The sequence below is a fragment of the Bubalus bubalis genome, chromosome 19 (assembly GCF_019923935.1).
Source record: "Bubalus bubalis isolate 160015118507 breed Murrah chromosome 19, NDDB_SH_1, whole genome shotgun sequence".
Taxonomy (NCBI): domain Eukaryota; kingdom Metazoa; phylum Chordata; class Mammalia; order Artiodactyla; family Bovidae; genus Bubalus; species Bubalus bubalis.
The window spans coordinates 51,302,442-51,326,628 of NC_059175.1; the positions used below are offsets into that span (position 1 = coordinate 51,302,442).

Consider the following 24,187-nt stretch of genomic DNA (forward strand, 5'->3'; position numbering starts at 1 on the left):
TGGTTATCTAACTGATTGCTCAATAAATGAAAAAACTGGTGAAAAAAAATTTTTTTCCCTAGAGCATATTTGAGAGATTCCCTGGTGTTTAGCCTTAATCACTGTATTAGTGGGTTGGGATTCTTGGGTTTCTGTTCTCTGGACATTATGTAAGACTCAAGGCTTCACCTCAGTGCAACATCTCACTGTTCACAGCTAAGAAACAGAGGTTGTGAGATGTTGAAGCTTTCTCTCTTAGATGGAAAATTCTAAAAATGGGGTCTACTAGGACCCTGCATTCTATTACTTGGATTTTACAGGAAGTGGATTCCTGGGAATCAAGAAAAATCAGGACAAAAGGGAAAAAATAAAACAAAAAGCAATATATGTAGAGCAACCCAACTGGAGAATGAGCCTAATAAATAGACAAACCCTAGCCCTAAAGTCACAGATTACAAAAAAGCCATGCTCCTGGGCCTGACTCCAGTGGTGGGTTGGAGGGGGGTAGGGGGGGACCTGTCAGTACCTATAGACAAGACAATAAGGGAGAGACCACAGCAGCAAGATATATACTTTCCTTTGACTCATCACTCCTCGGTTAGGTAGACTTAGAGAATGGACATAACTGCTATCCAAACCTTCAAAGGTATGCAAACTTCTACTGAGTTTGACACCAGGCTTAGTGCTCTAAAGGAGGAAGAGGAGAACTTGGATCTGAATCTCACCCCTTCATGCATTAAGAACTGTGGTTTGCCAGTGGACTTTCTGGCCAGCTGCTAAATCTTTCCAAGCAAGGACATCAAACCCCTTCCTGAAATTTATCTTCTCACAGCTTCTTTTATAATACCAGGAACCCATAATTTGTAATTGTACCAAGCAAAATTGCCCTTCACCAAGTTTTCAATCTACCTTTTAAATCAAATATGAGTCAAATTCATGACTATAATATTCTGAATATTCTTGTGCTTCTGGAGCACCGTCTCATGCTGTCTGCCCACTTTTCATTTGGTCTCTTTTCTGTCTCCTCAGCTAGATCATAAAATAAATTCATGAGTAACCCCATATAGCTATAACTCACTTTCTCTTAGACTTTTAATCCCTTTTTATCTTTTAATCTGCCGTACATTTTATGGCTGGCTTACAACTTGAAAGCTTTTTAAAAAAATACTATATATGAACAACTCCATATAGTAATATTTTCACCAAAATATTCCAAAGGAATAGTTTAACATAATAGAAATCTCATGAAAAATAATAGAATTATAAGTAAATTAAGAGATATAGCTTTTATTTGGAAATAATGGCAAAGTTATAGTTTTGTCATCAAGCATGTATTGTAAAGTAACATCAAATTGTATCAATTTAAGTAACAGGAATGCCTCTAAGTTATCAGAACACATTGTGAAGCTAATAACTTAAGTTCAATGTTCCATATAGTATGCATTAAAATTATGGTTTAGTGATAAATTGTTTTTTTTATCTTTCTATGTATTACTCTGAAAAGTTCAAAGTGGTTAACAAGCAGATCATTATTCTATAAAGCAGTGATAATGCATATGTTATTTTTCTATTTTGGTGAGTTTTAAAACTCATGTCTAACTTCTGAAGATTTTTTTTCTAAATGAAAACATACATCACCATGAGAAAGAGAAATATAACTTTTCAAATTAAAATCTTAGGTTCCATTCTCAGGAGAGAAACTTATATGAAGTGACCATTTGATAGAAACTTAGGTGAAATAAAGTTGATAGACCCATCACAGTTTAATCTCATTGACTATCAATTTAATCAGGTTTGTTTTTGTTTGTTTGTTTGTTTGTTTTTTTGGTCTAGAATTACAACATGTGTTTGTATCCTGGAATCTATAGACATCTATTCCAAACCTTCCATTACACAGATGAATAAACTGAGATCAAGTGATTTGTATTGTCCATTGTTATTTGTTCATAAATTGAGAGAATTTGGAACAGAAGTCCTATGAAATATAGTAAAGTTTGAATTTTGTTTAGCTGCAGGACGTTTCTATCTGATGAATTGGATTACAGTGGATATAGCAGAACAAATGCAGCTTGCCATTGAACAACATAGGGGGTCAGTTCAGTTCAGTAGCTCAGTCATGTCTGACTATTTGAGACCCCATGAATTGCAGCATTCCAGGCCTCCCTGTCCATCACCAACTCCCAGAGTTTACTCAAACTCACGTCCATTGAGTCGGTGATGCCATCCATCCATCTCATCCTCTGTTGTCCCCTTTTCCTCCTGCCCCCAATCCCTCCCAGCATTAGAGTCTTTTCCAATGAGTCAACGCTTTGCATGAGGTGGTCAAAGTACTGGAGTTTCAGCTTTAGCATCATTCCTTCCAAAGAACATGCAGGGCTGATCTCCTTTAGAATGGACTGGTTGGATCTCCTTGCAGTCCAAGGGACTCTCAAGAGTCTTCTCCAACATCACAGTACAAAAGCATCAATTCTTCGGCACTCAGCCTTCTTCACAATCCAACTCTTACATCCATACATGACCACTGGAAAAAACATGGCCTTGACTAGATGGACCTTTTTGGCAAATTAATGTCTCTGCTTTTGAATATCTAGGTTGGTCATAACTTTTCTTCCAAGAAGTAAGCGTCTTTTGATTTCATGGCTCCAGTCACCACTGCAGTGATTTTGGAGCCCAGAAAATTACAAAGGGGCTGCTGCTGCAAAGTCGCTTCAGTCATGTCCGACTCTGCGACCCCATAGAGGGCAGCCCACCAGGCTCCCCCGTTCCTGGGATTCTCCAGGCTAGAACACTGGAGTGGGTTGCTATTTCCTTCTCCAATGCATAAAAGTGAAAAGTGAAACGGAAATCACTCAGTCGTGTCCCACTCTTAGCAATCCCATGGACTGCAGTCTACCAGGCTCCTCCATCCATAGGATTTTCCAGGCAAGAGTACTGGAATGGGTTGCCATTGCCTTCTCCAACATAGGGGCTAGGGGGTGCTAACCTCTTTGAAATTGAAAACCTGGGTTTAATTTATAGTTGGTTCTTCATATTCATGGTTTTCTCCTTATCCAATTCCAGGTCCCATGGATACCAACCTCGGATCCTGTGGTAACTTATAATAGTATTTACTATTGAAAAAAATTGTATATAAGTAGACTCATACAGCTCCTGGGTAGCTCAGCTGGTAAAGAATCCTCCTGCAATGAAGGAGTGAAAGTCACTCAGTCGTGTCTGACTCTGTGCGACCCCATGGGCTACACAGTTCATGGAATTCTCCTGGCCAGAATATTGGAGTGAGTAGCCTTTACCTTCTCCAGGGGATCTTCCCAACGCAGGAGTTGAACCCAGGCCTCCTGCATTGAAGGTGGATTCTTTACCAGTTGAGCCAAAAGGAGATCCTGGTTCAATTCCTGGGTCAGGAAGATACCCTGGTGGAGGGCATGGCAAACCCACTCCTTTATTCTGACCGGGAGAATCCCGTGGACAGAGGAGCCTGGCAGACTACAGTCCATGGGGTTGCAAAGAGTAGGACATGACTGAACAACTAAGTGTGTGCAGGTGCACACACACACACACACACATGCAGTTCAAAGTTGTGTTGTTCAAGGGTCAACTGTACTGTGTTTAAGTTTTTTATTTCCTTTTTATAGCATATTTTAAAAAAATTATGTTTGTTTGGAGGACAATTGATTTACAATATTGTGAATCAGCCATAAGCATACATGTGTTCCTTCCCTCTGAACCACTCTCTCTCCACCCTTCCCTCCTTCCCACTCCTCTAGGTCATCACAGAACACCAGCTGACACATGGAAGTCTTTTATTTCTTTAGCAACTAAACCTCATCCTAAATCACTGTAACATTTAACCACAGCAACATAAAAGGAACAAAACCTTAATATGAAATCATAGCACTTGTACAAAAATAACACAGCTTTCTCTATTAGCTAAGATTATTTAAGCAATAATGCCAAAAATCAATGCTACTTCATAGCTGAACATGTTTTCCATCAGTGGACAAATCTATCTGTGAGCACTTTTGAAAATGGCATTATCTTGTCTTTGAGTTGTGAAATAATCAATAATTAAGATCACTGAATTCCAGGTTATGTAAAGTGAGAGAACTAGTTCTGGACTTTTTTATAATGAAATTTCCATAGTTATTGACCTCAGTAGAGTCCTTGCTTTTACAAAAGTTCATCCTCTTCTTTGAAACTGGGAGTAGAGTCATATACTCTTTGATAGAGTTAGCAGGGCCTGGTATGTTGAGATCACTAGCATGCTACTAATTGATTTCTTGTGTTCTTTTGCCACTTTCATTAAGAGTTCTCATGTCACTTTTTATTTGAAGCTGCTCATTTGATATCTGTAACAGATAGCAAAACAGCATCACTGCTGCAAAGCCTGAGATGAGGGGACCTTGGATTTTGAACCTGAGTCAAGAGATAGAACAAAGGTTTCACTGGAAACTGCTAACATGGGCTGATCAAGATTAATTCTAAGAGAAAATCATTTATTTTTTATTAACATATTCAAGAGAAATTTATTATGTACCTATTATGTACCAAGCTCCACAGTAAGTACTGAGTTAAAAAAAGAACTGTAAGCAGTCTTTAAGGTAGGGCATGCTTGTTGCCTAGTGGTAGCATGAGAGACATGACCTGATGCTCTGTGAACATATGGAAATGAATTTCTGGAAGAGGAGTTATTGGGTCCAATTTTCAATCTAGTCTAAAGTTCACCTGGGGGAAATGAGACTCTTCTGATAATCAAAACCCAATCTATAAACAGCAGGATATGAAATAGTACCATGTCTTAGAGAAGTAATATTGTACCGAGGCAACATGAAGTAGAGAGAGTCGCAAAAGATAAACCTGGAAATGTAGGTAGAGGCAAAGTCACAAAGGGCATTAGAGATGATGCGGAGGACAAAATCAAATTTGATTTTTTGAAGGACGAATATGGTTTTAAGTACACAGGGTGAAAGATAGGTGGTTATGGCAGGTAATTGAGTGATTATTAAATATTATAAGGCCATAATCCAGGTAAGAAGCAGTGATTTCTTTTTAAATTTTATTTATTTTGGCTGGATTGGGTCTCTACTGCTATGTGGGGGCTTTCTCTAATTGTGGCAAGCAGGGGCCAGTCTAGTTTGGCTTCTCATTGCAGTGACTTCTCTTCTTGTGGAGCCTGGACTCTAGGTGCATGGGCTTCAGTAGTTATGGCACATGGGCTTAGTTGCCCCTTAGCGTGTGGAATCCTCCTGGACCAGGGATCAAACCTATGTCTCCTGCACTGGCAGGGAAGTTCTTAACCATTGGACCACCAGGGAATCCAAAAAGCAGTAGAATTTTGAAGAAAATTAGTGTCAGAATGAAAAGGACAAACATATTTTAGCAAATTTTAGTCAAATAAAATATACCAGACTGGAAGTAAAAAAAAAAAAAAGATTTTTAAAAATGTTTAGACTGCAACTAAAAAATTCAGTGTATCTTGGCCAAGCCAACTGGAAATTTTTTAATTTAAGCAACTGGAATATATAAATGATATTCCAGTCACTAAAACCTAGGGGAAAATATGATTAAGATTTTAGATTTAGGCATATAGTGAGAGAGAGAAGCCTGGGATACATGAATCTTTTAAGGGCAGGGAAAGGCAAAGGGTGTATAGAGAAAACTAAGAAATTGTGATCAAGGAAGAAAGGAGAGAGCCAAGAATAAATGGCACTGAGGAAACCAACCATAGTTGGAGACAATCTGAAGAAAGAGATGTGCATCAATCAGATAAATATCCCTAACTGCTATTGCTGCTAAGTCACTTCAGTTGTGTCTGACTCTGTGCAATCCTGTAGACGGCAGCCCACCAGGCTCCCCCATCCCTGGGATTCTCCAGGCAAGAACACTGGAGTGGGTTGCCATTTCCTTCTCCAACTTTTCTTCAGGAAAGTGAAAAGTGAAAGTGAAGTCGCTCAGTCATGTCCAACTCTTAGCAACCCCATGATCTATAGCCTACCAGGCTCCGCCGTCCATGGGATTTTCCAGGCAAGAGTACTGGAGTGGGGTGCCATTGCCTTCTCCGAAATATCCCTAAAGAAATCAGGTAAACATGAGGAGCCCCTTTTACTGGTAGTAGAAAAGGTCAATTACTCAGAAACAGTATTGGAAAGCTGAAGGAAGGCAGCTTCCTAAAATGTGGGCCTAAAATGTGCTAATGAGCAGTACTAAGCTCAGAAGAAAGCAGGATTTCAACTAAAGGAAGGAATCAGTGGAACCATCCTATGCAAGTGTAACAATGAATGGATTGGTCTGTATTACTCTCAGCAACGGGCAATAGTGGAAGAAACCAGAGGAAGTAATATACATATATTGCTTAATGTATACTTTGCAAACTCTTTATGAAATTCAGATATCTATTTCCAATTCAGAGCTGTTACCCAAAATCAAATTGGCAGAGCTTTCATTTTTGTTGATAAGTGGATAAAACATATTTCCTGGAGGGAAGATTTAGAAAATTGAGGAGTTAAGGTTTAGAATGGAAAAAAAAGAGATGAATATCAGACTATGAATGGTCTTAAAAGTGTTCAGACTGTATAGTAATTCATAACATAACAACAAAGGATTTGGACAGAGTCAAGGTATAGTCAAAATCTTGGAACCAAAAGACCAATCTGTAGCAATGGAAAAACTATTTTAAAAAAAGGTAAGTCTGCATTATGTTTCCATTAATCAAGCAAATTACTGAAATTGGAAGGAAACAAGAAAATCTTAGCTCATCATTATAAAGTTGAAGAATTTTAGCAACCATTTTGATGTGGGCACCTTGTGTGCCAATTCTTACACAATACAATTTACGTGTGTTGATGCAGGGGTCCAAACTCCTGGGCCTCAGACAGACTGGTACCTGTTAGGAATTCGGGCTGCACAGCAGGAGATGATTGTCAGGTGAGTGAGCCAAGCTTCATATGTATTTATAGCTGCTCTCCATCACTCATATTGCTGCCCGAGCTCCACCTTCTTTCAGATCACTGGAGGCATGAGATTTTCATAGGAGCGTGAACCCTACTGTGAAACACTGTGAACCACATTCCAGGGAACTAGGTTATGCTTTATGATGATCATCCCCAAACCACCACCCACCCGCCTGCCATTGTCTGTGTAAAAACTGTCTTCCACAGAAGTAGTTCCCGGAGCCAAAAACTTTGGGCACCACTACATTAATGCATAAGTGAGTTTCAAGAGAGCTGTACTATTTATATTCCCACTTGTTATTTGAAATGGCAACCCACTCCAGTATTCTTGCTTGGAAAACTCTATGGACGGAGGAGCCTGGTAGGCTACTGTCCATGTCCACAGGCTCGCAAAGAGTCGGACACGACTGAGAGACTTCACTTTCACTCACTTTGTTATTTGAAATAACAGAGGTTTAGAGTGTTTAAGTGACTTGCCAAAATTTTGTTAAATTGAAAGTAATAGAAAATCCTCCATCTATCTTCAAGTATAAAATCTCATACAAAAAGGGCTGTGTGGTCTCAAATCATCAAAATGCTTAGAGGTTGAGCTTCAGGCAGGGGGAATCAAGACTCCTCATTACCTTCCCTGGGATTCTCAAGTGTGTTTGACCTCTTGTATGTGACTGTCTCAAGTCATGTTTCCCCCAAGATGCTGCACAGCAGAGTCCAGAGAAAAAGAAAAAGAGAGCATTCCCTAGAAGGTCCCATCAAATATCTCCTCTGGTTTTATTGGCTTGAAATAGATTATATTTACATTCCTTAACAAATCATTATTAGCCAGGAAGTTTAGAATGGAATCAAATGCCCCCATGGGAGTCAAGTTCCTTCTAACAAACGTTGAAGAGTTGAAGAGATAGTGATATGTGAAGATAGTATGCACAGTTCCTACAATTAGGGGGATTAACTTTTTTGGAGGGGATTACTGCATTATCCACTAAAATTACACTATTATCCTTACAGAGTTGAAAAGATTTGCAAAAGATCATTTATCATCTATTTAATTACAGAACTTGTTCTAGGATACAGTACTTTTGGCTTCTGGTGTATACACACACACATACACACGTATATACATACATAGACAGCTTGTAATTTTCTTTTTACTAAAACTAGATGAAGTGATAAATGGATAGGAAGATAGATATAGATATTAGGTGGGTAGATAGATAGGTTTCTCTTATACTTGACATGCGTGTGTGCATGTCAAGTCACTTCTGTCATGTCCAACTCTTTGAGACCTTATGGACAGTAGCCCCCAGGCTATCCTGTCCATGGGATTCTCCAGGCAAGAATACTGGAGTGGGTTGCCATTTTTTCCTCCAGTGGATCTCTCTGACCCAGGGATTGAACCTGTATCTCTTACATCTCCTGCGTTGGTAGGCAGGTTCTTTACCACTGGCACCACCTGGGAAGCTCTTACTATGGCAGAATCATCCAATCAAATAAAAACAAATAATTTCAGGTGGTGTTGAATGTCTTTTAAATAAACTCTAATTAACTGGTCCTTAATACCTTGGCTCAGAGAAGGAAATGGCAACCCACTCCAGTGTTCTTACCTGGAGAATCCCAGGGATGGGGGAGCCTGGTGAGCTGCCATCTATGGGGTCTCACAGAGTTGGACACAGCTGAAGCAACTTAGCAGCAGCAGTAGCAGCAATACCTTGGCTAAGTACATTTGGATTAGAAGTGATTTCTTTATGTATTTGGCTATGCAGCCAAAATACAGATCTTACTGAATTACAGCTGGGAGCCACTGAGTGAATGAATTCCAAACTCATATTTTATCATGGTTGCTCAGTCACTGAGTCATTCTGACTCTTTGGGACCCCATGGACTGTAGCCCACCAGGCTCCTTTGTCCATGGGATTTTCCAGGCAAGAACACTGGAGTGGGTTGCTGTTTCCTCCGTGAGAGGATCTTCCAGACCCAAGGATCAAACCCAAGTCTCTTTCATCTCCTGCATTGGCAGGCAGATTCATTTACCACTGCACTACCTTGGAAATATTTTTATCATTATTTCTAAGGAATTTCCCAACAATGGCTTCTGTGAAAATAATATCTAAATTACACTAAGTGTAGTGTACACTTTGTACTTGTACAAAGGAGACAGCATTGCACATCACTAGATGTCAAAGTTCATCCAGTATGTGTTCCTGGGAGCACACATTAGAATTTGTGTTAGTGTTCCTCATGTAGAATTCTTGGCACACAACAGAGAGATAAAGTGCTCATAAAAATGGATTCACTTATCCATCAAAATACATTTGGATCACAAGGTGTAAATATGTATAGTCTAAAATATTTAGGACATATCTGGAAGGAGAGTTTTATAACCTTAGAGTGCTTTTGGACCATTGGACTGAATAACAAATCACAAGCTGATATCACAGCATTACATGTGCCAGGGGATACTCTGAAGCCAGGCTGAGCAATGTTGAAGTTGGAGGCAGGAAAAAAACAAATCACCTTCTCTGATCCTCAAAGTACAGTTCAAGGGAGCATAACTTCTACTCTGGAGTATTTTTATGGCATATATATTTTCTGATCCTTAAAAATTGTGATTACTTCAAGCAGGTTTAATAAGTATGCAAATTCATCATTCATGTGTCTCTAATAAAGTGGCCAAATATCATCATAGTCTACTTTTTGCATTTTAATACATCTTAAACACACATCTCAAAGTCACATTTTTCTAACATATGGAACATAAAATCTAGATTAGTATTCAATATTCAAATAATATTCAAATATTAAAGTATGGATTTGGAGACAGGAATCATATCAGTTATACATCTGGGTGTTGTGACCCTCTATGTGATGCAGGAGAACAAAAAGTATGTATTTATTTTATTTATGTATGTGTTTATTTTAAATTGCACATACTATATGGAAAACTCTTTTCTCTATAAACATTAGCTCATTTAATACTTCTATAAAATGAGTACTCTTTTTTCACTTTTTTGCATATGCAGAAACTAAAACAGAGAAATTAAGTGATTTGCTTGAGGTCACACACTTTGTTAAGTGGTACCTCTAGGATTCAAACTTAGGCGTTAAGATTTCAGAGGCAAAGTGCTAAGTTCAATGGCAAGCTGTGCCATCTCTTCTAATTAAACAAATATCCTCAGGAATATGTGTGTAATGGTACTTCTAAGTGATGGTTACTCATCGGACTCATCTACAGAGATTTTTAATCATGTCTGATACCTGGCCCACCCAGGAACAATTAAATCAGACTTTCTGATGAGGGCCCAGGAAATGGTGTTCTTAATAACCCTTACAAATGTCTTATATGCAGCCCTGGTTGAAGATAAAGGCGGCAGAGAAGCCATTTACAACTTTAAGGGACAAATAGAATCCTATGGACAGAGGAGCCTGATGGGCTGCAGTCTGTGGGATCACAAAGAGTCAGACATGACTGAGCAGGAGGGCAGTACAGCAGCATAGGAAGAGAATCCATCCAAGGAATCTAAGAGCCAAGTGTTCACTAGCAGCTCAGAGAAATATAATGTAAAATTACAAAGTCTTTAAAGTCTTTTAAAGACTAGGTTCAACCGCTATGCATTTATGTTTAATTTTACTGTATGATTGAAGTCTGCTTTAGCAGAACTCGTTTCAATGTCATATAGTATTTTATTCCCTTAAAAAAGTCCCATGTGTGTACATGCCCTCATTTGCTCCCTCTATCTGACTTGGTTCTGAAGCTCTCTCTGCAGTTTAATATCTTATTTATATGATAAAATGTACATTTATTTTCCAATTCTATTTGAAAAGAAAGTGTATTATATTTATCATTATGTACCTTTTAAACTCTATTATTTCTTGATTATAATGTAGTATATACAAAGGGCAAACAAATGATAAAATGATAAAGATAAAATGATACACTGCATTGCACGGTTATTTCCTTTCCTGTTTATGCATCGGTGAGAGGGTTAACGTTATTCAGTGAATAAACGTATATTGACTTTCCTCAGGTCTGTGTTCCAACTTGTGGCTAAACCTTACTTACGTGATCTTTTTCAATGCAACGTCACTCATTTTGGGTTCTGCTTTCTTAAATGAGAACAGTGATGTGCGTTAGAAATTCAAGACAAGTTAAACTCCCAATTTAGTGTTAAAAGAGACTCTCATTGGAAAAGACTCTGATGCTGGGAGGGATTGGGGGCAGGAGGAGAAGGGGACGATAGAGGATGAGATGGCTGGATGGCATCACTGACTCGATGGACGTGAGTCTCAGTGAACTCCTGGAGTTGGTGATCGACAGGGAGGCCTGGTGTGCTGCGATTCATGGGGTCGCAAAGAGTCGGACACGACTGAGCGACTGAACTGACTGCCTGAAGGCCGTAACTAGCTGCCAGGTTGGCCATTTAGAGTGTTATGTGATTTATTTTTGTCTTTTTTGTACATGTGAATATGATAAGCTGCTGCTGCTGCTGCTGCTAAGTCGCTTCAGTCGTGTCCAACTCTGTGTGACCCCATAGACGGCAGCTCACCAGGCTTCCCCGTCCCTGGGATTCTCCAGGCAAGAATTCTGGAATGGGTTGCCATTTCCTTCTCCAATGCATGAAAGTGAAAAGTGAAAGTGAAGTTGCTCAGTCTTGTCGGACTTGTAGCGACCCCATGGACTGCAGCCCACCAGGCTCCTCCGTCCATGGGATTTTCCAAGCAAGACTACTGGAGTGGGGTGCCATTGCCTTCTCTGATATGATAAGCATTCACCAATAAACATTTATTTAGGATGTAATTCATGACCGACAGTAGATGTACAAAAAATGAATATGGAGGGGCTGCTGATGTAAAAAAACTATGTGGTCCATGAAAAGAACACATGATGTGTAGAGTTTTAAAAATCAAAATATACTAAGGCTACTGGAAGTACAGAGGAGTGGACAAATTATCTCTGCTTGGGAGCAGAAAAGCACAGACTCACAGAAGAGAAAGTAGATTTGGGACATCAAGAGTGTGTGGGATAGCTCCAGATGGTGGAAACCAATATCTTCCAGGCAGCAAGGTCACTTGAGCAAGAACATGGGTGAAAATGTCTCGAATAAACAGTAAATAAGTATGTACAATCACTACAAGTGTCCCAAGTTGGAAGTTAATCTGGGAGGGAGAGTGAAACCCATTAATGTCATGCTATTCATAGCATGTCAATGAATTTAGATAATTGTCTTTCATTGGGAATAGAAATCCATTAAAAGTTTTTCTTTTCTTTTTTTCAATCACAACTTTTTCTTTTTAATGAATGAAAGTAACTTGATCAATCTTGTGTTATGGGAAAGTGATTCTCCTGTGTAATAGGAGTTGGAAGGGGAAGCAATTAGAATGTTTTGGAGCCTTGTGACTTGAGAGTGAAGATTCAAACCAGATAGTGGCAGGGTGATTAAAAGCAAAGAATATATTCAATTTTTAGAATGACCTTATATATATGGGAAATTAAACAAGAAGTCATAAATTCAATATAATCCACTTACTTTTCAATGTATCTCTAAAAAATTTGTTTATTTACTATCCCAAATACAAAAAAAAAAAAAAGCAAACTACGTAGAGTATAAATCTGTCTTCCCAAGTGTCTCAGGGGGTAAACAATCTGCCTGCAAAGCAAGAGACATAGGAGATGAGGGTTTAATCCCTGGATCAGGAAGATCCCCTGGAGTAGGAATTGGCAACGCACTCTAGTATTCTTGCCTGTAAAATCCCATGGACACAAGAGCCTGGAGAGGTATAGTCCATGGGCTCGCAAAGAGTTTAAGGGGGGGAAACAGTGGAAACAGTGTCAGACTTTATTTTTGTGGGCTCCAAAATCACTGAAGATGGTGACTGCAGCCATGAAATTAAAATACACTTACTCCTTGGAAGGAAAGTTATGACCAACCTAGATAGCATATTCAAAAGCACAGACATTACTTTGCCAACAAAGGTCCATCTAGTCAAGGCTATGGTTTTTCCAGGGGTCATGTATGGATGTCAGAGTTGGACTGTGAAGAAAGCTGAGCGCCGAAGAATTGATGCTTTTGAACTGTGGTGTTGGAGAAGACTCTTGAGAGTCCCTTGGACTGCAAGGAGATTCAACCAGTCCTTTCTGAAGGAGATCAGCCCTGGGATTTCTTTGGAGGGAATGATGCTAAAGCTGAAACTCCAGTACTTTGACCACCTCATGCAAAGCGTTGACTCATTGGAAAAGACTCTGATGCTGGGAGGGATTGGGGGCAGGAGGAGAAGGGGACACCAGAGGATGAGATGGCTGGATGGCATCACTGACTCGATGGACGTGAGTATGAGTGAACTCCGGGCATTGGTGATGGACAGGGAGGCCTGGCATGCTGCGATTCATGGGGTCGCAAAGAGTTGGACACGACTGAGCGACTGAACTGAACTGAACTGAGGACTGAACACAGAAGCATAGACCTGTCATGCTGGAAGTGGTGTTTGACAGAATAAATAATTATGTAATGTATTATTTTTTATGAGAGTAGTACCTGGTACATGGTATGGATCCCTGAGCATTTCTTGATTGAAAGAAGTGAATGAATCAACAGATCCATTCCCACTCAGGCTGAAATCATGAGATAGTAGGGCTCAGTTCTACTTCTACCTCTCTACCATTTTGTATGAGAATGACTTTTAGTATCAACAAGAATGGTTTCGATATCATAGGGCTTAAATTAATTATTTGTGAAATGTAGACATTGTATCAGATTATTTCTAAAATGTATCTCCCTTGATAATACTATCTTTAAGAAAATTAAATACAGTGTGACTATCACATTTTACATGAGCAAACAGAAGTAAGCTTAAGAAGCATAGCTGTGTTATGAAAAAATGCTGATTTGCTTACGCTAGGTTCCAGAACCCACAACATGATCACTGAATAGAACTTAGGGAGAAGAGATAACTAAAACTCTCTGAGCCTCAACATTTAGGGTGGTTACATTTGAGTGATGGGAGAATAAACTCTAAGATGATGGCTACATACAAGAAGATGACCCCAATTTTTGTGGATGTCATTGATCATATTGTTTCCTTGTTTCACACTAAGCAGGCCCCCAACCACCTGCTACCTCTTGAGTATTTAGTGTTTTGTTAGTGTCAGAAACTGAGATGCTATTCAAGCACTGACCAAGGTAGTATTTGGAGAAGTATGTACTCCAGATAATTAGTTGTGTCTCCTTAATGAAGGGAGTATCAAGTCTTCCTTTGCATTAGTTTAGTGAAAGTCATGAGCAGTCAGCAAAAGAAGCTGATACAATGCTGCTTAATTGTCTTGTAAACTCACATAGAGGTAGCTCTAAGAATTCTTGAATAACTTACATCAGAAACTGCCTTTTCACTAAGCCAGACTTAAGCTCTATTGAAATTGAGAGGATAATCATTTTTTTTGTCAGTACTCTGAACGATAGCATTGATGAAACAAGTGTCATTATTCTTGGTATTCAGTGATCCTTTTGAGGTGGGCAAAATGGAATTGAATTTGGTGCTTCTATAACTTATGTGAATACTTCTTAACTCCTTTAATATTTGAGATTAAAATTGTTAACATAAAGAATTTAGTATATATTTGGAATATACTTGTCTACATACTTAGTGAATGTTCATGTTAATATTAACAGCAGAAATGTAAAAGGGAAGATACTATCTTATTTGTCCTTGAATTCTGCATTGAGTATATGGTGACAGTTAGGTAAAAGTTTATTAAATTTGTTACTACGTATTTTCTAGAAGATTTAATATTTTTTATTCGAACTAAATGCATGTATTTATGCCCAGAATTGCAATATTTATATCTAGAACTGGTCATTATTTAATATGTGTATAGCACTATGTCATTAAATGATAATGGAGATCCAGATGACTGATTTTTCTGAGGAAAAGAATCTCTATTCAGAAGAGGGAAGGGAATTTACTCTTGCAACTGTTCATTCCTACAGCATTATGAAGGACATAACTTTGATAAGCTTTAATACAAGACGCCAATGCCTACCTATCAATACTTAGTTGTCAAATAATTATTAATGATGAGGCAGATATTGTTGGTGATAAAGATGATGGATGATGAAGAACAATAGTTCTCATTCTTTAAACCTCAGAAATATTTGCCTACTTTCCTTCTAGTAGTTTCCTTTCCTGCGAAAGGCTGTTGTAATAACACATATGCTTCATCTGTTGATATAACTAGAATTCACCAAAATATCTTAAGACATTTGGCATTGCTACAGTCCACAAGGTCGCAAAGAGTCCAACATGACTGAGCGACTAACCACAAGCACACATGTCCACGGAGTTTATTTCTTATTCTTATTCTTGTTTTTTAGCATTCTAACACTTCATATAACCAAAAAAGGAGGTGAAGAGATGGCTCATTACCTTAGGTTTTATAGCAAACACTTAAGACTGAGTTTGTTCCTGGTTCTCACTGTCTTAAAGGAAAAGCCTGAATGAGTAAATGAAGCAATCTTGCATTCTCCAAACTGACAGTTACACTGAGTGTCACTGAGAGAGGAAAAGTGCTGTATAACTCTGTCCACTGTATAAAAAGTCCACTGTATAACTCTGATGTATATATCACTCTATTTATGCTCAAGAGATATTTCCTTCCTCATCAGCAACATATTATTTTATTAACACCATGTTTGATAATTTTGATTTTACTATATTTTCAATTCTAAATAGTAACATTGAACTGAATGGACGTTAAGTAGAGAAGCTCACTTAGTTCTCAGAGAAGGATTTAACTGTGACTATGAATATATGAGACAAAATTACTAAAACTCCCATAAACTTCTCTTCAATTTAGTTCAGTTCAGTTGTGTCTGATGCTTTGTGACCCCATTGACTGCCGCACACTAGGCTTCCATGTCCATCACCAACTCCAGGATTTGCTCACGTCCATTGAGTCAGTGATGCTATCCAACCACCTCACCCACTGTCATCCCATTCTCCTCTCACCTTCAATCTTTCCCAGCATTAGGTTCTTTTCAAATGAGTCAATTATTTGCATCAGGTAACCAGAGTATTGGAGTTTCATCTTCAGCATCAGTCCTTCCAATGAGTATTTAAGACTGACTTCCTTTAGTATGGATTGTTTGGCTCTCCTTGAGGTCCAAGGGAATCTCAAGAGTCTTCTCCAACACCACAGTTCAAAAGCATCAATTCTTCAGCTCTCTGCTTTCTTTATAGTCCAACTCTCACATCCATACATAACCACTGGAAAAACCATAGCTTTGACTAGAGAGACCTTTGTTGGCAAAGAAATGTCTCTGCTTTTTAATTGATGTCTAGCTTGGTCATAAATTTTCTTCCAAGGAGCAAAGCATCTTTTAATTTCATGGCTGCAGTCACCATCTGCAGTGATTTTGGAGCCCAAGAAAATAAGATCTGTCACTGTTTCTACTGTTTACCCATCTATTTGTCATGAAGTGATGGGACCAGATTTCATGATCTTAGTTTTCTGAATGTTGAGCTTTAAGCCAGCTTTTTAACTCTCCTCTTTCACTTTCATCAAGATGATCTTTAGTTCCTCTTTGCTTTCTGCTATAAGGGTCATGTCATCTGGGTATCTGAGGTTATTGATATTTTTCCTGGCAATCTTGATTCCAGCTTGTGCTTCATCCAGCCCAGTGTTTCTCATGATGCAATCTGCATATAAATTTAACAGGCAGGGTGATAATATACAGCCTTGAAGTACTCTTTTCCCTATTTGGACCCAGTCTGTTGTTCCAGGTCCAGTTCTAACTGTTGCTTCCTGACCTGCATACATGTTTCTTAAGAGACAGGTCAGGTGGTCTGGTATTCCCATCTCTTTCAGAATTTTCCAGAGTTTATTTTGATACACACAGTCAAAGACTTCGGCATAGTCAATAAAGCAGAAATAGATGTTTTTCTGGAACTCTCTTGCTTTTTTGATGATCCAGTGGATGTTGGCAATTTGATCTATGGTTCTTCTGCCTTTTCTAAATCCCACTTAAACATCTGGAAGTTCACAGTTCACATATTGTTGAAGCCTGGCTTGGAGATTTTTGAGCATTACTTTACTAGCATGTGAGATGAATGTAGTTGTGCAGTAGTTTGAGCATTCTTTGGCATTGCCTTTCTTTGGGCAATTGGATTGCAATCATTCTTTGGCATTAGATTTTCTTAAAGTTTTCCAATATCAGCGATCACTTAGAGTAATTAAACCTTGAGGCATAAAGGTGCTTCTCTAGATACTATTGCAATTATTTCTGGTTCCCCGCTTTCTCAAATATTCTCTCCTAATTAAAGGCTTCCTAAACAAGTGTGTAAATGTTGATTTTTAAATTGCAATTGCAAATTACTTATACCCTCTAAAGTTCAAGAAGCCTTAAACCTTTTAGCTCTTCTTTGATATCCTAATCATGCAATTAAACACCTACAGTAAGCAGATGAGCTAATGTAAGCCTAGTCATGTTTTCTTTGGTGTACAAATCAATAAAGCTACTGCAGTGACTTTCAGGTCTATGATGGCGCTACTGGAAATGATACCTATTTAAAAGAGTTATTATTTGCACTGAGTTCAGTTCAGTTGCTCACTCATGTCCGACTCTTTGTGACCCAATGAACCACAGCAGACCAGGCCTCCCTGTCCATCACCAACTCCTGGAGTCCACCCAAACCCATGTCCATCAAGTCAGTGATGCCATCCAACCATCTCATCCTCTGTTGTCCCCTTCTCCTCCTGCTCTCAATCTTTCCCAGCATCAGGGTCTTTTCAAATGAGTCAGCTCTTCTCATCAGGTGGCCAAAGTATTGGAGTTTCAGCTTCAACATCAGTCCTTCCAATGAACACTCAGGACTGATCTCCTTTAGCATGTTCTGGTTGGAGCTCCTTGAGGTCCACGGGACTCTCAAGGGTCTTCTCCAACACCACAGTTCAAAAGCATCAATTCTTCTGTGCTTAGCTTTCTTTGTAGTCCAACTCTCACATCCATACACAACCACTGGAAAAACCATAGCCTTGACTAGTCGGACCTTTGTTGGCAAAGTACTGTCTCTGCTTTTTAATATGCTGTCTAGGTTGGTCATAACTTTCCTTCCAAGGAATAAACGTCTTTTAATTTCATGGCTGCAATTACCATCTGCAGTGACTTTGAAGCCCAGAAAAATAAAGTCTGACACTATTTCCACTGTTTCCCCGTCTATTTCCCATGAAGTGGTGGGACCGGATGCCATGATCTTTGTTTTCTGAATGTTGAGCTTTAAGCCAACTTTTTCACTCTCCTCTTTCACTGTCATCAAGAAGCTCTTTGTTCCTCTTCACTTTCTGCCATAAGGGTGGTGTCATCTGCATATCTGAGGTTATTGATATATTTCCTGGCAATCTTGATTCCAGCTCGTGCTTCCTCCATCCCAGCGTTTCTCATGATGTACTCTGCATATAAGTTAAATAAGTAGGGTGACAATATACAGCCTTGACATACTCCTCATTTCCAGTAATAGCTAATATTGTTGCTCAACATTTTGGTTATAATAGTTGAGTTACTCTCAGTGTCTCCTTACACTCACAGATTAAAAGAATGCCAAAGTCCAAAGGAAAAAGGAGTCCAGATGATAAAAGACATACCCTTGAGCTCTATACAACAAAGTTGCTAGAGTCATATTGTCTTATTTTCCAGGTGCATATGTTCTCCAAGTCAAGGCCACGGATGCTGATGACCCAACTTATGGAAACAGTGCCAGAGTCGTTTACAGCATTCTTCAGGGACAACCTTATTTCTCTATTGATCCCAAGACAGGTAAAATTTTTATTAGAGACAACATTATCACTGCCCTTTCAAATATTTAAACTTTAATTAAATCTTGGCATGGGAACTTGCCTCTTCTAACACCTCAATAAAGATTCAGTGTGCTGACTATCAAGCAAAGAAGATCAGATCTTACCTTGCTGCTACAGAGCTATTTCCTTCAGATAGAAACTGATATAAAAATAAATCTTTTTACACATATATGCCAAGTCCAAATTTGTTAGGAATTCTCTTTTAATTTACTTTAAATTTTCAAAAGGCTAGGAATATTTTTTGTTTGTTTGCTTGTTCTAGCTAAAATAGCTTTTTTATTTCATTTTTTATTGGTTGAGTTCAATTATATTCAATTTGGGGGCCTAATCAACTCAAGATTATGAAATTTCTATTCTCTTTATCAAGGGTTATGGATGGTGACTTTGGATAAATATAGATTTATGCTTCTACTAGGGGAAAGGAGAGGGCTGCCAAACTTGAAACTCCAAGATCACTATTTTTTCTGCTCTGTGTTTTTTAATTCAGTCTCATTTTTAAGTCAAACTGTTGAAATTCCAGTTTTCAAAGAAGAAATATTTTCAGTATAGGTACTGAGGAAACTTTGTGGTGTTTATTGTTATTTACCTTTGGAAAGTTTGTATATTTGTATAAAAAAAAGGAAAAATTGCTGATAAAAAGTTTAAGAAAGTTGTTTATGATGTTACAATGCTCCAGAGGAATTAAGAAGGTTTGTACAATACATCAAATGTATAGACAAATAATGAGATTATCAAAGATACTATCCATCCTTTTTTGAGATTGAAACATTATGGGTTATTTTTTTTCTGATACAATTATGTTTGGAAAAATCTAACAGAAGTAAAATTAAGAACATCATGTCTCTTAGATCACTTCAACTTTTGAGAAGCACTTCTCACAGACAGAGAGCATGAGAGATAAAGAAAGGAAGGTGTATAGACATTGGTGAGGAGGAAAGTTTTTAGTATTAGGCTAAACTTACTGAGTTGTATGATTATAGAGAAGATGAGTTTATATACTCAGAATAAATGTGGCAGGAGAAAGATTAAATATTTAATATTGGCAAAATAACTATAGATGGAGGTAATATCCCATGAAAAAAACACAAAATATGAAGATGAATTGAAGCATAAATCATGGGTGCAGAGTATAATTACTCTGGTCAAATTAATACTGAACAGACAATTATATGAATCAAATAGTTGCCTCCTCTTGACTTGTTCAATATCAAATTTAGATAAATTCTAATGTCTTCTGAAAGCATCATTTTACAGAAGAGTATATATATATATATTCATCATAAGGCTTTTGTAATTGTGTATTTATATTTTTATATGAGGCCTTTTATTTAGAACTGAAGGTGAAACAATTCTGGCGTGAACTATGGAATAGATTTTTTGAAGCATTGATTTTCACTGGAGACAGAAGGCTTGATACTAACAATGCCCCAGACCACTAGACAGGAAAAGGGTGGATGGTGAAGCACTTCATTAATAGAATGATAACTAGTTCTTCATGCACAGAAGCCATTAAGGAGACTTTTTGTCAAATTTATCACCTTGTGGTAGATCAGAATAAATCAAAAATCAAGGGTAATTGCAATTTCTCAGAAATAGCCTCCATTTGTTCCAGCCATATAGCTTCCTTTTATGATTCCTTTTGCTGTTGTGAAATAAAATGCATGAAAAACTAATACTATCTAAAAATTTACACATTTGACTATAGAAAACAGTTTAAAATAATTTCTAGGTAAAAAGCCTCATCAAAAATTCTGGTACCTAAATATTTATGAACAGATAAATATAATCATTTACTATTATTCATTTGGAATGATAAAAGTTTTACATTCTCATTGATATTGCTGTTTGACAAACATCCCTTGCATCTCTATCCAATATACAAATAAGGCCAGTTTATTTATAAATGATATAAATTGATGCATTCTATGAAATAAGTCCCCAAATGATAGTTCTTTTTAAAATTGGCTAATTTGGTAATTCTATGGCTTACCCCACTCCAGTACTTTTGCCTGGAAAATCCCATGGACGGAGGAGCCTGGTAGGCTGCAGTCCATGGGGTCGCTAAGAGTCGGACACAACTGAGCGACTTCACTTTCACTTTTCACTTTCATGCATTGGAGAAGGAAATGGCAACCCACTCTAGTGTTCTTGCCTGGAAAATCCCAGGGACGTGGAAGCCTGGTGGGCTGCCTTCTATGGGGTCGCACAGAGTCGGGCACGACTGAAGTGACTTAGCAGCAGCAGCAGCATGGCTTACCTAAGAGATTGTTCACTGTGATTAACATTTGCATGCATTCATGTATATGCCTCAAATGATTATTAAATATTTTTAAGAATCTAAAAGGTATATGGATTTATAAACATCAAATAATATTGATCCTTGTTATATTTAGCATATATTAAACACTAAAATATTTGTCATATTGACACACTTTTATATTATATACACTATAGGCTTAATATTTATTATATATAAGAAAAATATTTATAATCTATAAAACAGTAAATGAGGGGCATTGTAATATTTTATTTGATGCATGAATTTGACAGGTTAAATGTTTCCATAGTATTGATAAATTATTTTATTTAGGAAAACAAATGTTATTATAAATAATTGATCTCATGACAATTTGCATTTATAATTCTTCTAAAGTATTTGAATTTTTCTCTAAATGATTTCAAAATCTAGTCTGAGTTGGATAACTAGATATTGCTATTTTGTGTATCATGTGGTGAAATGTTGATTTTTCTAAATAATCTCAGCTCTACCTGAGAAAGCATTATAAAACTATTTTAGCTCAACATATTCTAAAATTTGTAAACTTTAAATTGTTTATCATGGTAAAATATGCATTAACAGAAAGTTTACTATTTTAACCATTTTAAGTGTACTACTCAGTGACATTATGAATGTTCACACTGTGTAAACGTCACCACCAGCCATCTTTAGGAATTTGTTATCAATGTCTTTTTGTTTACGTGCACTGTCAAAAAGTGTCTTTGTAAGACTTTGCTATGTATTTAGTGTGCATTTTGAGAAATCACATGAAAACAATTGAGTGAGAATGGAGTTGCAAGCCTGAGTTACTTTCTTTTTTCTTATACCCACTATCCTAAGATTTCATGCTCTGTGTTTCTGTCCTTGCTTCTGTTTGGGAAATTTGATAAAATACTGAGAGAACTGACACTTTCTCAAGACTTTTCCTCTTTCAGTTCCATTCGCACATTTTGTTTAGAGATTATTCTCCTTAAGCCTACTTCCTAAATAAATCCTCCTCCACCCTGACTGATAGTTATGTTTTTCAGTCTTAAAAAATGCATTAGTGTTTTAAAGCCCCATACTAAAATTAAAGCATGTGTCAGACTTTATTTTGAATTAATTCTTTATATAAACTACAATATACATATTTACACTGTTTCATGACTTGAACATGCCTTTGATTTTAAATCAGAGAAAAGTCTTACAGGATTCAGACATTTCAGTCAGTGCTTGTGAAAAACCGATTTTTTTTTTTCACAAGAGTGAAATTGGAAATAGACAATTATTAAGATTAGCCAGCATATGCTGTTACCTGTTTTGTAATAATTTGCATATGTACAGTAAATCGCATGATTAAAAATATACCACAGACAATGGTTTCCTTGTATTCTGCCTTGTCACACTTTATGAGAACTCTGTGTGAACTCTATTTGCCCTATTTTAGAAACCATGGAATGCACAAATCAGCAGATAGAAATAAGACTATTTGGCCTTGAAAGGAAAATACTCCAGGGGTATGTCTTTAGGAAGTTGTGGAGCTGTTGTATAGAAGAGGAACTAGCTGTATTCTGTGCTGCACAAGAGTAAAAGGACTATCAGTGGCTGGCAGGCATTATAGGAAAAAGAATTTTGGTTTCGTTAACAAAAAAAAAAAAGATGTTAATACTTGTCCATAAATAAGAGGGACAAACACCTCAAGAGATGGTGAACTTCACTTTACTGGAAGTGTTAAAGCAGGTAATGAGTGATAAGGTGCTGGACTTTAGTATTAATTCCTTGATACATATTTATCTCTAACCAATGGCCTAGTAGGTTCTGTGTGCCAGGATTCTGAGATGAATCAAGTCAATCCTCAAATAGATCCCCATCTATCTGAAGGAGGTCATCAGGTCCTCAGAAAATTACATTTGGGTTTCCTAGGATACAGTTCTATGATACATAGTGTGACTCCTGGGCACTAGATATAGGCTGATGAGAGGGGAAATTTCTTCAGAAAAAAAAAAAAAAAAACTTTTTGGGAAGTGACTTCTAAATCTTAAAGAATAGTTAAGGCATGTTATAGATGCAAAGTTGGACCATACAAACTTCAAATTTTCTCCTCAAAATAAGCTGATAACTCTTCTTATCCTCAAAATACATTATTGGCAACATTTATTTTTTTAATTATACACCTTATCTGTGTGGTCATGGACACCACATTTATAATAAAGTTTAAGAATGAGCTAGCTTTTAAAAAAATTCATTGCAGAAGCAATAGAAAACTAATTCAGTGTAGAATTTTAGATAGAATGACCAATACAGTCCTCTGAAGATGACTTTGATGACAGATATGAAAAAAGTAGAACAGCTATTCATGGTTTGTTGCTGTTTAGTTACCAAGTTGAACCCAACACTCTTGCAACCCCATGGACTGTAGCCTGCCAGGCTCCTCTGTCCATGGGATTTCCCAGGCAAGAATACTGGAGTGTGTTGCCATTTCCTTCTCCAGGGGATCTCCCGGACCCAGGACTCAAACCTGTGTCTCCTGCATTGACAGGCAGATTCTTTACCACTAAGTTACCTGGTCAATAAAGCAGAAATAGATGTTTATCTGGAACTCTATTCAATGATCCAGCAGATGTTCATAATTTGATCTCTGGTTCCTGTGCCTTTTGTAAAACCAGCTTGAACATCTGGAAGTTCATGATTCACATATTGCTGAAGCCTGGCTTGGAGAATTTTGAGCATTACTTTACCAGTGTGTGAGATGAGTGCAATTGTGTGGTACTTTAGCATAATTTGGCATTGCCTTTCTTTGGGATTGGAATGAAAACTGACCTTTTCCAGTCCTGTGGCCACTGCTGAGTTTTCCAAATTTGCTGGCATATTGAGTGCAGCACTTTCACAGCATCATCTTTCAGGATTTGAAATAACTCAACTGGAATTCCATCACCTCCACTAGCTTTATTCATAGTAATGCTTCCTAAGGCCCACTTGGCTTCACATTCCACGATGTCTGGTTCTAGGTGAATGATCACACCATCATAATTATCTAGGTCATGAAGATGTTTTTTGTATAGTTCTTCTGTGTATTCTTGCCACCTCTTCTTAATATCTTCTGCTTCTGTTAGGTCCATACCATTTCTATCCTTTATCGAGCCCATCTTTGCATGAAATGTTCCCTTG

The 24,187-nt window shown here is 37.7% G+C and overlaps 1 protein-coding gene across 2 annotated transcripts in view; it reads left to right on the forward strand.

Annotated features, from left to right (window-relative positions):
- CDH12 (cadherin 12) overlaps positions 1-24,187 on the forward strand; it is a 1,213,596-nt gene that overhangs the window by 1,081,939 nt on the left and 107,470 nt on the right. For both annotated transcript variants that reach the window (XM_044932643.2, XM_025270675.3), the window contains exon 6: positions 18,602-18,721. In XM_044932643.2, coding sequence (XP_044788578.2) covers positions 18,602-18,721 — 120 coding nt within the window. The remainder of the gene's footprint in view (positions 1-18,601; positions 18,722-24,187) is intronic.